General features: G+C 44.2%; 6 protein-coding genes across 6 annotated transcripts; 4 read left to right on the top strand and 2 right to left on the bottom strand.

Annotated features, from left to right (window-relative positions):
- Positions 1–1,251: 1,251 nt before the first annotated feature.
- N7479_003420 (3'-5'-exodeoxyribonuclease) lies at positions 1,252–2,735 on the top strand (the record flags this gene model as incomplete). Its single annotated transcript, XM_057251117.1, has 6 exons — positions 1,252–1,351; positions 1,429–1,583; positions 1,655–1,832; positions 1,890–2,380; positions 2,436–2,626; positions 2,684–2,735. 6 exons carry the CDS (start codon positions 1,252–1,254, stop codon positions 2,733–2,735), a joined length of 1,167 nt encoding a protein of 388 aa, XP_057110442.1.
- A 2,466-nt stretch (positions 2,736–5,201) lies between these two features.
- On the top strand, positions 5,202–5,804 carry yphA (tyrosine phosphatase family protein; the record flags this gene model as incomplete). The annotated part of the gene is made up of 3 exons (XM_057251116.1): positions 5,202–5,317; positions 5,371–5,569; positions 5,625–5,804. 3 exons carry the CDS (start codon positions 5,202–5,204, stop codon positions 5,802–5,804), a joined length of 495 nt encoding a protein of 164 aa, XP_057110441.1.
- A 741-nt stretch (positions 5,805–6,545) lies between these two features.
- N7479_003418 (uncharacterized protein) lies at positions 6,546–8,182 on the bottom strand (the record flags this gene model as incomplete). The annotated part of the gene is made up of 3 exons (XM_057251115.1): positions 6,546–7,214; positions 7,263–7,856; positions 7,910–8,182. 3 exons carry the CDS (start codon positions 8,180–8,182, stop codon positions 6,546–6,548), a joined length of 1,536 nt encoding a protein of 511 aa, XP_057110440.1.
- Positions 8,183–8,498: 316 nt separating this feature from the next.
- Positions 8,499–9,439, bottom strand: N7479_003417 (class I SAM-dependent methyltransferase; the record flags this gene model as incomplete). Its single annotated transcript, XM_057251114.1, has 3 exons — positions 8,499–9,000; positions 9,053–9,339; positions 9,395–9,439. The coding sequence occupies 3 exons, from the start codon at positions 9,437–9,439 to the stop codon at positions 8,499–8,501; spliced, it is 834 nt and encodes a 277-aa protein (XP_057110439.1).
- Positions 9,440–11,093: 1,654 nt separating this feature from the next.
- N7479_003416 (uncharacterized protein) lies at positions 11,094–12,355 on the top strand (the record flags this gene model as incomplete). The annotated part of the gene is made up of 2 exons (XM_057251113.1): positions 11,094–11,985; positions 12,045–12,355. 2 exons carry the CDS (start codon positions 11,094–11,096, stop codon positions 12,353–12,355), a joined length of 1,203 nt encoding a protein of 400 aa, XP_057110438.1.
- A 589-nt stretch (positions 12,356–12,944) lies between these two features.
- Positions 12,945–14,921, top strand: N7479_003415 (putative amino acid transporter; the record flags this gene model as incomplete). The annotated part of the gene is made up of 5 exons (XM_057251112.1): positions 12,945–13,877; positions 13,932–14,078; positions 14,144–14,409; positions 14,463–14,821; positions 14,887–14,921. The coding sequence occupies 5 exons, from the start codon at positions 12,945–12,947 to the stop codon at positions 14,919–14,921; spliced, it is 1,740 nt and encodes a 579-aa protein (XP_057110437.1).
- Between the last annotated feature and the right edge of the window lie 681 nt (positions 14,922–15,602).

Here is a 15,602-nt window from a genome sequence, read left to right as displayed (position 1 = left end):
TTACTTTGTTTCCGGTTTCGCCTCTTAGTGACCTTACTAGGTCGAGAAAGCGCCTTTTGGAGGAGTGGTTGATAATACCACCTGTGCTCCTATCTCGCGATTCATCGCGCGGAATAATTCAAGGAGATCTCGGGTATCGTACACCTTCTTTTCTATCACTATTTCCTGGTATTTACCTTACCACTATATAGGTAGAACTTCTTTTACGGCGTGCAGGAAGTCCCTATTGGTATCTCCGTCCTTGATACCAAGACTAACCGCTTGCTCCCTTAGCGAGTTCCACTTTTAGAGCTACTTGTCGATGTCTCCAGTCGGCTTCTGTATTGCAAACACTTTCCAACTCATTCGGATTTCCTCCTTATACGCGGTCGATCGAGCGAACCGAGACTTCAGATACACAAGTCTATCATACGGTGTACGATATATAATCAGTGCGAGGTGGTGTACTGGGTCAAGATAGGTGAGGATATATTTATTTACATCACTCAGTCCCTTTGCTTGCTTCTCCTATCGAGTATAGCTCATTTTATACACGTCTGCTTAGTCTCTCTATTTCCTTCGATCTGTTTCGGTGCCCTCTTCAGGATATTCTGGTTGTACCGGTTCCTTTAGAGTATCAGGTCGTTCAGTTAACGGGGTATCCGGGTTGCAGTGATCCCAGACATTTTTTTGCATTGCGTATAGCTGCACCTTCGCAAACCAGGTGAGCCATTGCGGTGTATCCTTCAGTTTATCGCCCTTTATGGCGGAGAGAATCGATGCTGTTTCCATTGCTGGATGCTGTGTTGTTTTGATGTGAAACAAGGGATGACTTTCTGCGGAGTGGCTTCGTGGAGGTTTATAAGACAGTTTCTAGCAAGTTGCTAGGTACTATATGCCGATATAGTAGTCTTATTCAGTGCGAACCGGGCTCATAACTGTCAACTACTCCGTATGGTGGAAATGTATGGGTCCAATCAATGGTATTCAACTCTCCCTATTGCTGTATTGACTTCCTGGCAATTTATACTGTCCTGATTACATAAGAAATATTACTGTATACTTAGGATTAATAAATCCTCCGGTATCCTGGTGTATCTGCGCCGACAGACTATAGCTGCCTGAATCCCAAGGCATATATGTCACCAGCCACAATAATCCTCAGCCCTAGTGTGGCTGGACATTTCCCGACCGTGAGTCAACACACATTTGTGCTAGATAGAGGAAGCATTTCATCAACGCAATAACGAGGATCTTAACTTTATTTATCTGATGCCAATAAAGTCTGTTGGCAAACGTGCTTTGAATCTTTTCAGCCGCAATATCACCTCGAGTGTGAGGCCGACAGGGATAGATAGACCCGTCTCTTTAGGTCTGTTTCGTGTCCAAATAGAAACCTATTGACTAGTCCAGTCATGCCAAGGCTAGACAATCTTGAAAAGGCTTAAGCTGACTTGTTTGTAGGTTCTTATATGAGTCCCAGCTTGGCTGGTCTGTCTTCTGTAAATTCCATATCTGCTGGAAATCCCAGAACAATCTCCACAGTTGGAAAACAACAGACGACATTAAATATGGCTGAATCTAAACCTCTCCGATATGTTGATGTGGGTCGTCTTTTAAAACAGCCTTGTTTTGAAATGAACTATGCAACTCATAGCTAACTGCGAAGTACTAGATTGGTATCAACTTGAGTGATCCCGTATTCCGCGGTGAATATCACGGAAAGCAGGCCCATGACGACGATCTCGAGGACGTTATCCAGCGTGCTCGCGACGTAGGCTGCTTCAAGTTTATGGTAACCGGCTCGGATCTTGTAGAATCGAAGCACGCTATCCATATCGCTGCCAAATACCGTAAGTTTCGGGCTTGCCTGCACTCCCCTGTTTATTATTAACAATCCAATTCTGCAGCGGGCTTCTGTTATGCAACCGTTGGTGTGCATCCATGCCAAGCAAAGCTCTTCGACGAATACCCAGGCGGTCCGTCAAAAATGCTAGACGAGCTCCGCACTCTAGCAATCGAAGCCACACAATCCGGCCACGCTGTCGCATTCGGCGAAATCGGCCTTGACTATGACCGACTCTTCCTGAGCCCCAAGGAACCACAGCTCAAATATTTTGAAGCCCAACTAAACCTCGCTGTTGAGATTCAGCTGCCTCTATTCCTCCACTCCAGAGCTGCAAGCGAGGACTTTGAGAGACTCCTTGGCCCAAGGCTTGCCAAGCTTCCCAAGCGGGGACTTGTGCACAGCTTCACGGGGACAATGGATGAAATGAACCGGATGATTGCGCTGGGTCTTGACGTCGGTGTTAACGGGTGCAGTATGAAGACCGAGGAGAACCTGGAGGTTGTCAAAGCTATTCCACTCGACAGGCTCCAAATCGAGACTGATGGGCCATGGGTATGTACCTTGCTACGCGCTTTAGCTAGATCAGACGTGACTAACTGTCTCATAGTGCGAAATCCGTCCATCTCATGCATCTGCAAAGCATCTAGACGGTGCACCGGATCTGCCGAAGGCTGTGAAGAAGGAGAAATGGCAGAAGGGGTGTATGGTGAAGGGCCGGAATGAGCCTATTGCCATCGCTCGTGTTGCTCATGTGATTGCCAGTGTTAAGGGTATCACTGTAGAGGAGGTTTGCGAAGCGTAAGATGTTGATTCGCCCTGATGCACGGCTCCATGCTAACTCATTCTTCTATCTAGCGCTTGGAACAACTCTATCAGAATGTTTGGTTTGGGCGAGGAATCGCCTTGATTTTTGATATCGCCGCAGGTCGATTATAAGAACGACGCATGAATGCCTTGTGGTATGTGATCACAACATAACTGTCTCTTTTACGGCCGATTTGCAGGCGCTGCTTGGCCCATCCTATTACTTGCACCATACATGTTTTATTGTCAAACACATTATGTAATTTCTGTAGAGATATAAATCCATAGCCTGTAAATCCTTGTCTCCATCAATGTTTTCAACAGGTGAAGAACCTCGATTAGTATACTGGGTAGCAGCACCTTCCTTCTCTAATAATTACTACTATACTACTTATAAGAATATCATGGAAGTGATATTATAGATTATACTGTGCCTTCACAGGTCGTCTGATGGACGATAACCTGATTGAAGCTGGAAACCTCATCTATTTGACATTGATGGCTATGACCGCCATTTTTGCAGAGTTTTCTGTCAACCCCCCTCCTGCCACACTGCTTGCATTGCCCTTTGCTCTTTGCTCAAGAAAGGTTGCGCAGCGAGGTTGCCAATTCAATCATAGAAATCCTCCTCAAAAACAGAAATCCCCCGTCCCTACAAGGTGTTTGTCTCATTGTAACCCACGAAAGGTCAGTTTCCCTATTTTGAATAACAGATATCTTGGGGCATTTATCAAACACTTCTATAGAACCGCACTGGATAGCCTTCGGCTGCCTTAGAACTGTCTAGGGGTGGCATATCTTGGGCTTTGTCAAAGAATATCGGTCAAAGAACACTAGCTATATTCTAGTCACAAGTTCGCACCTCTTGATGAAGAGTCTATCCAACAAACGGTATGATCCAAGAGACACCATCCAGATGCGTGTTCATTATATTATTTCTCATGTGTGAGTTCTGTGTCGATATGCAAGAACTCAACTCTCACGTAGTTCTACTATATTATATGTACTGACATATCGTAGATGGAATCCAATGTTCGCGTCAGTTTCAACTGTTCTTCTCTTATATATCTGCTAGGATCCAGAATGCATATATAACGACCATATTTGCGTATGGATCCTTGAAACAGACAAGATTGTCCGACCGAGAGACGATGTCTTCCTAGACAGAAACCGAAAGGATGACGACCAAAGCGGGGTATTCCATCGACCAGCCTTGCAGCCCTACTGGCACATCATCGTGTACGGATATTTTGGTATTGAAAGATGTTAGAATGGTTTTGGAATATATCCATCTATGTATGTCTCACGATCACTGAGCGGTTTCGTATACAAGCTTGACGAAGGCCTACCACTAGGCTCATCCCTCATCATTCTGCTACTCTTCCACGCCATCTGTGAGTGCATAAAATCAGTTACTGATTCATAACGGATTTTGTTGTTTATCTATCCTATAACTAGTCATGTCGAACACTGAAGGTTCCAACAATTTTGAGAATGTTGTGCCACACTTTTATCGACATTCCCGGATACCGAACTCTACGCTAAGCATCTCAATAGTCTGAAAACTACAAATTCTGCGGACAGTTCCTTTAGTTGTCGAACGTTCTTTGATTAACAGAAGTATATAGTAAACTAGTCGAGACCCCCTACGGCAAGCCTGGACGGGACGTTATCATCGCTGATAAAATCCAGGTCACCACGTTTCTTCTAACCCCAAACAAGGGCCACAACCAAGGTACCTGACGAGATCAATGCCATTGTGGCGAAACTGCTTGATATCAAAAACCATCCGGTGTTTATCCACCGTAATGATGGAAGGGTATTATCCCCTATTTTCAATAACACCATTGAGGTCTCTACTAATTACTAAAACAGCACCGCACCGGGTGCGTTGTCGGATACTTTGAAGGAGGCCTAGAATGGAAAGTGGAGGCGAACCCGGAAGAACACCGGCTATATGCCGGTCATAAGGCTCAACATCTTGATGGGGAACCCATCTAGCCATACTATGTGAGCCTGGTTTTATCAATGAGCTTACTGATGAATTGGATGTCGCCGATTGGCAATATATGGTCTTGAAACCATCGAACCGTCATCTGCAACCATATTGGTTATAAAGACAATTCTGGTAGTATTTTGGGGTGTACATGAGTATTAGATTTTTGTTCCGAAGTAAGCGAGCCTGATAATGGAGATTTAGTTTTTACTTCTTTGTGTGTCATAAAGTAAGTTCTTCTAAGATTGCCCAAGCTGCTATAGCATTAATACCATGATGGTATCGTATGACTTGTTTGGGCATGCATCTATGAAAATAAAAGCATAGTATTTGCTTACACCCCTGTTCCTATATTGATCTGAAGTTGTTGATTCGTCGGAATACTATCCTTCATCTTCCTCGTCTTTCGCTGCTTCTTGTTCTATGCCAATCATTTGTACAAATCCATCCACGTGTTTAGAATCATGTCAACGACTATTTCCTTTTATCAGCATCTACCCCTCTGCTTACTCTGTGATTTCACGGTTTCCACTGGCTACCAATCAATACCAATTATCTATTCTATAGGTTCCCATGGCAAACATCACGCGCCCTAACAATTTTGGAGAAGTTGTACCAGGCATTTACAGATCGGCATTTCCACATGTGGGTCTCCACAAAACTCATCTAAAGGGAATAAAAACTATTATGTATGAAGAATTTCGCTCTGTCTAATGTTCTTTGACTAACAGCATATATGTAGTAAATTAGTCAAAACTCCATATAATGAGGCCGAAAACGAATTTATTCAAGTCAATGGAATAAACGTCTACTTATTGGCCTTAAAGCCCAACAAGGACTCGAACGAGACGAACGAATGCAGCGAGGATATCAATATGGTCATGAAAATTCTCCTTGATAGGAAAAACCACCCTATTCTGATTCATTGCAACCACGGGAAGGTAAGTTTCCATATTCAAACACATATTTTGCGGCATTCACTAAATACTTAAATAGCACCGCACAGGGTGCGTTGTCGGCTGTTTCAGAAGACTTCAAGGATGGAAACTGGAGAACATCCTAGAAGAATACCGGATGTATGCTGGTACCAAGTTTAGACTATTGGACGAAGAATTCATTGAGAGATACGAACCAGGACAAATCAGGCAGATAAACTCAGCTTTTCGACCATTTTGAAAAATAAAGAGAATTGTGGTGAGATTTTGGAAATAGATTGAAATATCTACGCTTAGGCGCATTTTAGATACAACGCTAATTGAATCCTCGGACGCCAGTTTAAGCTGTCTTTTTCACCAAACCCTTACTACGAAGTACATACTTGTGTTCCAATGTCACGTAGGGTACACATCAAGCAAAACATATCCAGTTTGTACGCTCACTAGGGAGTAATCAATGATCAATTTTCGAATTTAGCAAACTTTGTAATAGGTATATCAATGCATAATTCACAACTTCCCTCTTCTGAATATCTTTGTTAGCGTCTCTATATAAAACCTTGGACTTACTATGTATTTCTGCATTTCCTTTTACTTTATAAATCCACCCATCTTCATCATAAACGTATTACACACATATATGCACTCTCTTTGATATGTAGCTTAGTTTGACCAGTTTCTTTTCATTTAAAATGCCTAAAAATTCATACTATCATATAATTTTATCACGGTGTCGAAGGCGAAGTGGTAGGGTTTGTTTGTTATATAGGCTTCAGTGTTAGTTAACAACTAAGAATACTTACAAAAAACTGTGCAAAAGCCTAAAAAAATAGAACCGAAAGATAGAGGAAAAAGAAGAGAAACATGATCGGATCTACTCACCCCCGGGATCGATCCGGGATCTTTGGGTAATTTCACTGAAGGGTCATAATCATCAATTAGACGTTATTATACATCACAACAAAAGTATTATGCAAAGAATCTAAAGATCATCAGCCATTATAATATCTGTATTGTCCATATCTTCTCCAGGATCATAATCTGTCCCATAGTTTCCCGGGTAATCTGCCAATTGACCATGATCCAAGAGAAGCATAGTATCATGATCACCATACGAAGTCTGAGAAGACCCAATAGTTGATAATAATGTATTAAGGGATGTTTGAGTCGATTCCCCAATGTCTGTGAAGCTTGTCTCACTGAAATTGTCCAAAAGCTGATCATCTGATTCGCTATTCAACAAACACATGTCACTTTCTTCATTCTGGTCATGATCCTGTGTTTCAAAAGACTGAGGCAGCCCGGGATTTCCGTTCTCGAATTGTACTTGATTCGTAGACATGTGACGCACGGAATCGTTTGATCCAGCCTGTCTGTTTGATACATGCTCTGTAGGGAGCATCGAAGCTCGTCTTTTAATTGTCTTTATCTTGGGCATATTTTTCTGGGCGATACGCCAAAGCGATGAGAGGATCGCAGCCCTGCAACCTGAAACTTGAGGTTGTGTCGTGAAGCCATCCGTGCCTTGAGAGTGAGTGAGCCCTAACAAATCTGCTAATTTAGCATTGGTGGATGGATCTTTGTTTCCCGCCAGCATAGATGATATGGCTTTCGTGATTATTGGAATTGTCAATGCTCGCTGGTTGATCGCCTGTGTAAAATTAGTGTTTGATCTACATGACTGATACCGAAAACTCACATCCCGATATCCAGGATTGAACACCGCGGGAGATATATCTGCGAAGCTCTTGATTGTGGCCTGTTGTGGGACACGAATCGTCGGATCTTTGATAAAGTTGGAAATGAGCAGTCTTTGAATTCCAAGGTCAAACAGCCGGAAGAGTTCCTCATGTGATGGGTTTGATCTCCCTCCAGATATGCAAGAAGACTGTGATTCAAGAGTTTCATAGGGGCCCTCATTGTGTACTTGTTGTAGGATTGGAAGTTCTGCCATTGTCCCTAGCAGTTGATGACCGGGGAAATCCCAGGATGCGTGCCCAAGAAGACCAACCTCCAACTTGGAACAGTTCTGGGCTTGTAGTTTATCCTTGGCCTCAAAGCGGTACTCCAGCCGAACGTCAATTGAAGCCAAAGTAGCTACCGGTACACCCGGGGGAGGACGCGCATCTGGGGGATTGGTCATCGAGCTGGGCAAAGTCCAACCCGTTGTGAGATTTTGTACTCGACACCCTCTACACAGACCAAGTTTGAGGCAGTGGAAAGCAGAAGCGTCAATGCAATTTTCAAGTGCACCCGTCTTGAGCTCAACCGAGAATCCCAGATCAGACCAGATCTAGAGCAAGAAATAATCAGTTTCCAATTTTGGAAATACTCTCTTGCACACACCTTCATATCACACAGTTTGCCTCTCAACTTTGATACGAATGCCGCCTTTTCATTTTGATCCCAATTTCCCCCGATGAAGAAGCGCAACTCCAGCTCTGGCGCCTCCGTTATCCATACACTTTCAAGATTTGGCGATCCCGAGAGGTCAATTGGTATTTGGGGGGCTCCATGACTTAATCGTTGGTTGAAATGGGCCGATGCGGCCAGATGGAGCTGCAAGTTTGAATCTCGGATTCGCAGAGCGGATTGACCCAAGTCGAGTTTTTGTGCCATTGTGGAGGGGGCTTGTCACCAAGATATTATATCATTCTTTTGAGACCTGAGTGGTCATCTGAAAGAGTAATTTAGCTATTGGTGGGGGGTTAAAGCGGGAATGGAATTGGACTGGGTGTGGATATGATCCTACAGTACATGGACAGCGCACATGACTTTCAAGGCCCGTGGCCTGAGAATGCCTGTACCCAATTCTTATATATCAATTTACTTTTACTGCTTATTATTTTGGGCTTTGTACTTATGGCATAGGCTCAGTGAAAAAGCTAAATTATTGGTATAGATCTTGTTTGAAATTATTGTTGCTGAGCTCTGATCACGGCTTAACAGCAACACATCTTAGACTAGCATATGTGATCCATTGGCTCCCATCTTCCCTTGTGGTGCTGTACCGCAGGATTCGACATATCTGCTCCATTACACTGTTCTTCTTCTCCTCGCTGTCCAAAAGATCCAGCATCTGAGCTCCGATCAGTCTCATGAATCCTTCCAGTCCACCGTTCTTAGATGTAGTTAGCTCTAATGGTTGTGGGTTGAGTTCAATCATCTTGATCTGAAACCCAACTCTCTCTAGAATGCTCTTCATATAGACATCTGACGGATAAAGCCAGGGACACATAGCCTCCACTGTCTCAATTGGGACTCCATGGTTGACAGGAGCAAACATAAATGCCGTGAGCTTTTCTGGTGCAGTTCCATGTCCACACATCTCAAAGAAGAACGTTCCCCCGGGCTTCATTGATTTGAAGATATTCTCCAATGTGGAGATACGGGTAGATGGGTCTTTCAAGATCCAATGGAATGCAGCATTGGAAGTGCTGGAATTTTATCAGCTAGGTTCCACCAGAAAGCAGGAAGATGAATATTTACACTTTATCCCAGTTTCCATTCATGATATCTGCATCATCCTCAAGATGCCGACAATCGATAACGCGGAAATCTGTGGCCGCTCCACCGTAGTCTAATGTCTTGGCCGTGTTGATCATGGACGGAGAAGAGTCAACGCCCATAACGTAATTGACCAAGGGAGAAAAACTAGTGGTAAACTTGCCATCACCGCATCCAATATCTAAAACTCTATCTGTGGGATTGAATTCTATACTTTGGATCAGGGTGTCAGCAAAATGGGGGACAAAAGAAGCCGCAGCTGCGTATGCCTAGATTCGGTCAGCGTATACAAGACAGCCAGCGCAAGAGTCCATGGTCACAAACCTCCGTAGACCAATAGTCTTTTAAGGGATTCTGTGTTTGGGTCATTTTCAAAGTGTAGTCGAAGTTATATGGACGCTTCAGGAAGATGGTTAGAATAAATCAAGAGCATCTACAGCACGGTATGCGGGTTCATTTAAGAAAATGTCTATCTATGATCGATGAACTCATTTAGCCCTGACATAATTTATGAGAACCTTCAGCCTGTAAATCCACCTTATCGTAGCCCTGCACACCCCTGTCGCGTGATCTTACACTCCGCAGGGGTGACGTGGGACGGAGTACTCATCCGTAAAAACTAACAAAAATGGATGTTCCCCGGGCAGGCGTTCAGCTCGCCACAACTCAGTTCGTCACATGCATCGAAATAGGACCATTTTGTTATTTGGCCTCACATATTAGGCCGTGTTTGCCGGTAGCTCATCACCAATCGGGAAGCGCAAAGAAAGAAACTATATATGCAGGCAAATCAAGAAATGGTTCGCATCGATTCAAGGAATGGTCGAATCACAGAGATGTTTTCTCAGTGGATTATTCTTCATTTGTCTATGTTGTACAATCCACGGTACGGAGTATACACAACGATATAAAGGACTAAGGATTAATTCAAGTCCGACACTGCCGAGCTTTGTTATGGAGACATGCTGGCAATATTTGTAGATCCCTACTGGAGCCAGCTAAATGGGAAAATCAAGTTTTATATCGGTGTATGTACGGAGTAGTAACTCACCACAAATAATGGACTGTATCCCTATTGTTTATCTGTTCCCATAATAATTTGAGACGAGCGCCATACCTTAAAAAAAATGAGGGTTACAGCCGAATGTTCCTCCAAAAATTAGAATGGTTCTCCTAGCTTTCTCTATCTCGTGTCTAATTTTACACGCTTTATTGGAATGATAATGCCATTCTTCATAGCTCCACACGATGCATTATGTACATACATGTATACTTACCCAAATATACTACTGGAGTTACGACCCACACTCGCTGGTGATAAGCTTGGAAGCTAGTGTGGATTGGTTTATAGCTCCAGCACTAAACTTCTCTCGATTTGTGAACGACTTGGCATAGATCCACACAATATATTCAGCTCATCATATTTTCCTTTATCGTCCAATTACTATCTTATCACATCAGCAGCTAGGAGACCTCGGGACACTCGTGGAGCATGCATAAGCTTGGGCACTACTAAGTGCACATTGATTTTTTTTTCTTTTTACGACGTATTCTACATGCACACACAGTAACCAGTAGATATGGCTGAGCCAGCCACCCTCAATTTAGCCACAGCCACATACCACATTCATGGATAAGTTACAGCCAAATCAGCCGACAACGCCCCAAGTCATCAGATGTAGGTAGTCAACATCAATGTATTGGTAATAATGCCGATCAGTATATCAAGTAGAGAAATTTTGCTAACCCCTAGTTTCAATTCAGCAAGCCACAACATAGTTAATGATGCATTCTCTTGACAGAATGGCCATCTTCATCTGTTGGGTTTTCAGCTGCATTTTGCGTGGAAGATAGCGGAAAAGGCCCTGTAACACGATCTATCCCAAGAGATAAGTGTTAGCCCTATATATATCTCTAGGGCCCATGGACCTTATTTGACATAGCTGAGGTACTATATATCCTGACTTTAACTGTTCTTTGCTGCGGTATCCTGATCACCTCCAAATTATCAAAGTCTGCCAACATGACCTTTGAAGAAGTGTACTACGAGCCTTCGTCTGTCAAACTCACCTCCCTTGCATCCACTATCAACGAGGCAATATTGCAATATTCGCAAGCTGAGTCTAAGTCAGAGAGAGTATCAGCTCTAAAAATCATTCATGTGACATCCCATAAGCTTGCACAATGTGCAGTGCAACCGAGACAGTCTCTGATAGCATTTCATTTCCAACCTCACAAGGTTCTTTGTGTGAGGCTAGCCATCGAGATGCGCCTTTTTGACAACTTACCAACCTCTGCTCCTTTCACAGTTGAGCAACTAGCCAAGCGGGCAGGGACAGACGTGGAATTCACTGGGCGTATCGCGCGCGCTCTAGGGGCATTGGAAATTTTCGAAGAGGTTGGAGAGGATACATTTCAGCAGACCGCATTGTCTCAAGAATGGACCAATAAGTTTATGCAGTCATATACCAGACACTCATGGGATAATGTTTTTAGACCCATGTCGACATATATTGATTTTTTCAACACCACGGGTTTCGTGAGCCCCTCTGATCGATTTAACACGCCTTTTGCATTTTCGAAGGGGGCCAAGAACATGGACTTTTTCAGTATACTCCAGCAAGATCCCAAAGCTGTAACGACATTCAATGAAGCTATGACAAGTTTCAAAGACAACTTGGGTGACCTATATGACTTTAGCAGCCTTCAAGCCGAGGAAAATGATGTCGTCCTAGTCGACATTAGCGGCGGAAAAGGCCAAAGCATCCAGAGCGTACAATCCTCACATCCAAACCTCAAGGGACGCTATGTCCTCCAGGATTTGCCAGCGGTCATTACAGCTGGAGATAGGGTATGTCCCCCCAACGTTGAAGTACAACCTTACAACTTTTTTGAAGAGGTGCAGCCCGTCAAAGGTAGGTGGACAGAGTTAGATTTCAACTCGATATACCGCTCATTTATTCATGTTCTTTAGGTGCCGCGGCATATCTACTCAAGCTCATATTGCATGACTGGCAAGACGCCGAATGCAGAACGATTCTCCGAAACTTGGCGCCGGCAATGAGGGGCTACAACTCGAAACTTCTCATTTGCGATATCGTTCTATCAAATATACGGCCAGATACACAAAAGGTTCTTTATGATATCAACATGTTTTTCATCGCTGGCAAAGAGCGCAGTGTGAAGCAATGGCATGCTCTTATGGAAGGGACAGACTTCCGGATTGAAAGAATTATCGGGCTGGATAACCTTCGCAGCATCATCGAAGTTGTGTTGCGTGAGTAGTCTCTGTTTTACTTTTGCAAATAAAGGGAGTCATTTGTTTGAATTGTTAGAAAGTTTGATTGACTGGCTCTAGGGGATTTATAACCATAGCCTATCCTTTCGATGCTTTAGTTTCACCATTTTTTCCTAATAAAATAGAAGATATAGAATATGCCGTGGAATAATCTATACAGTTTGCTTAAAATGACACCTGAAAATATCAGTAAAAGATGAAAGAACTAAGGCGAAGGAACAGACTGTAAAAAAAAGAGAAGTAAATCTGAAAAGACATCTTAATGTTATCTTACATATATTGATCTTTATATTATCCTGAGCCAGATAAATCAGATCATTAAAGTCATATATGAATTAATTTGCATTCCTCTCTACATATGTACATATAATAATTTATCATTCGCCAGACCCATTTGGAAGCACCTGGGCAGCCCTGGAGTTATACATCCATGGATGCAGTGGAGTACATGCACGTGGCAAACCGTTGGTATCCCTTATCGTACCACAGAAGTTCTTATCGATAAGCTATCACGTGCAGCCCCCATCCAGGTGGCCTGAAAGTAACCGTTACACTTCCAACTATCTACGGTCAGCGATGCCAGGGGATGAGTTCTCAGAGGATCACCTGCGTGTTCAGAATGCCCAGGATGAACACGAAGCTCAATCACTACTCTCTACCTCAAGTGAGGAGCAAGATCTAGCGTTCCACCCGGAGCCTCTTCCGTCGCTGATCCCCCCGAGTAACGCGATAAATGGCAAACGCCACTCCTCAATCTCTCAACCTACAGCCGATGGAAAGCCCCGTACGCCACGGACCATGAATCGAGTTCGATTTGACATAGAGGAAGAACCCGAAGACTCCGATCGCGTTTCAATTGAGAGAACTCCTAGCCCAGACGATAGTCCAGATGACACGCTATGGCTGGAGGATGAAGACTATGAACTTGAAAATCAGGGCCCAGGGACACACCACAGTGGACAATCAATTCCTCTTCTCACAAACATTGAAGCGCCTAGTGTGACGCTTGCAACATCGGACGATTTCTTCCCCGAAGATCATCTCGAAAATGCGCGGCCGCGGAGTGGGATGAAAATGGCGTTCATGAACATGGCAAACAGCATTATCGGGGCGGGAATCATTGGGCAACCTTACGCGCTCCGTCAAGCAGGTATGACAACGGGCATCTTGCTGCTGTCTGCCTTGACCATCACAGTAGACTGGACCATCCGATTGATTGTGATCAACTCTAAATTGAGTGGGGCCGATTCTTTTCAGGCAACTATGCAGCATTGCTTCGGGAAAAGCGGTCTCATTGCAATCTCGGTTGCGCAGTGGGCATTTGCATTCGGCGGCATGGTCGCATTCTGTATTATTGTTGGCGATACTATTCCACACGTTCTAGGTGCTTTGTTTCCGTCTCTTAGGGATATGTCTTTCCTGTGGCTCTTCACAGATCGCCGGGCCGTTATCGTTATCTTTGTTCTAGTTGTTTCATACCCATTGTCTTTGTACAGAGACATCGCCAAGGTCAGCTCTTTCCTTTTCTTACTATGTACTTGTCAGAGACTAACAGTCAGGTAGCTGGCGAAAGCATCCGCGTTGGCATTGATCAGCATGATAGTCATTGTCGTTGCGGTCATAAGTCAGGGATTTCGGGTCCCGCCTGAATCGCGCGGAGAGATCAAAAGCCACCTCATATTCAACACTGGCTTTTTCCAGGCTGTCGGGGTCATTTCTTTTGGTATGTCTTAACTGTCCCTGTCAATCATTGTAAAGCCTGCTAACAACCACAGCATTTGTTTGTCGTATGTTCCATTCTTATCCAACTGATATCACAATCGCTAATTTCCACAGACCACAACAGTCTTTTGATCTACGGCTCATTGAAAAGACCGACACTCGACCGCTTCACCCGGGTCACACATTACTCGACAGGAATCTCTCTGGCGATGTGCCTAGCAATGGGTATCGCAGGGTTCCTGTCCTTCGGGTCTAAAACCCAGGGCAACGTTCTGAACAACTTTCCATCAGACAATATCGTCGTCAACATCGCGCGATTGTACAGTCTTCCCATTGATCTTGATATGGAGTTCCTTGACTGACTTCGACTAGTTGCTTTGGCCTCAACATGTTGACCACACTACCCCTTGAAGCGTTCGTCTGCCGTTCCGTCATGATAACCTACTACTTCCCCGACGAACCACACAACCCCGTTCGACACATTGTTTTCACAACGGCGCTGGTAGTGACTGCGATGATTCTGTCCTTGATAACCTGCGACTTGGGAAGTGTGTTCGAGCTCATTGGCGCAACCAGTGCTGCTGCTCTAGCCTATATATTCCCTCCTCTCTGTTACATCAAGCTTAGCAGTGCTTCACGACGAGAGAAGATTCCAGAGTATCTATGTATTTGCTTCGGGGTAGTTGTGATGGGCGTCAGTGTAGTGCAGGCGGTCGTCAAGATCATTCGGAGTAAGTCTGTCCTGGGAAATGGTCGCACCCTCATTAAGTATACTAACATTGGTTACTATTTGCAGATGACGGCGAGGCTCATAGTTGCAGTGCACCTTAGAAGGATTTGTTTTCGAGGCGTTTCCACAGATGGCGGCGATGATTATACCCCAGTGTTCTTGGGAAGATTCTGGGCCGTGTTCCTATGTAAATATGTATCCACTTTGAACAGCTAGCTGTTATGCAATGTCATACGCTACAATCCTCTCATTCAAAAATTGCTATGTGCCGCTGTCTATGTAGGAGTGAATTGCGATGTCTCAAGACAGGTAACAGGTACTTCGATAGCTACTATACGCCTAGGTACATGTAGGTAGTATGTATATATACTCTCAAGTTAGAGGGAGCAAGATGAAGTATATCATCCACGTGCTCTGGCAGAGACTGAGCACGTGCGCTTTGGTATTTCGGCCTCGCTATTTCGACTTTGAAATCCGTTAGCTTCGTTTCTCCTCTCTTACAACTCCGCTCGCTCTCTCTCATCCCACAACTCAATGATTTCAATCAATGGATCTTGAAATATACATATCTGGAGGGTTTCGCCACCCCACGTGCTCCAATACAGCTTCCGATGCCACGTGCTAGATCTTCGACGGAAGGTGCGATGCAGAAGTCGAGACTCAGTATGCGGACTCGTTGCTACCCAAAGAAGCAATATTGTGTTTGTTTGTGCATTCACAGACGCGCCGCGTTTTTTATCCCAAGTGATTCCAACCTGCGCTGGCAGTTCCTTTATTTATCC

The sequence above is a fragment of the Penicillium vulpinum genome (assembly GCF_028829585.1).
Source record: "Penicillium vulpinum strain IBT 29486 chromosome Unknown utg000002l_segment0_segment0, whole genome shotgun sequence".
Lineage (NCBI taxonomy): Eukaryota > Fungi > Ascomycota > Eurotiomycetes > Eurotiales > Aspergillaceae > Penicillium > Penicillium vulpinum.
The sequence above is the reverse complement of the archived record's forward strand: the minus strand, read 5'-3'. Positions and strand labels throughout refer to the sequence as shown.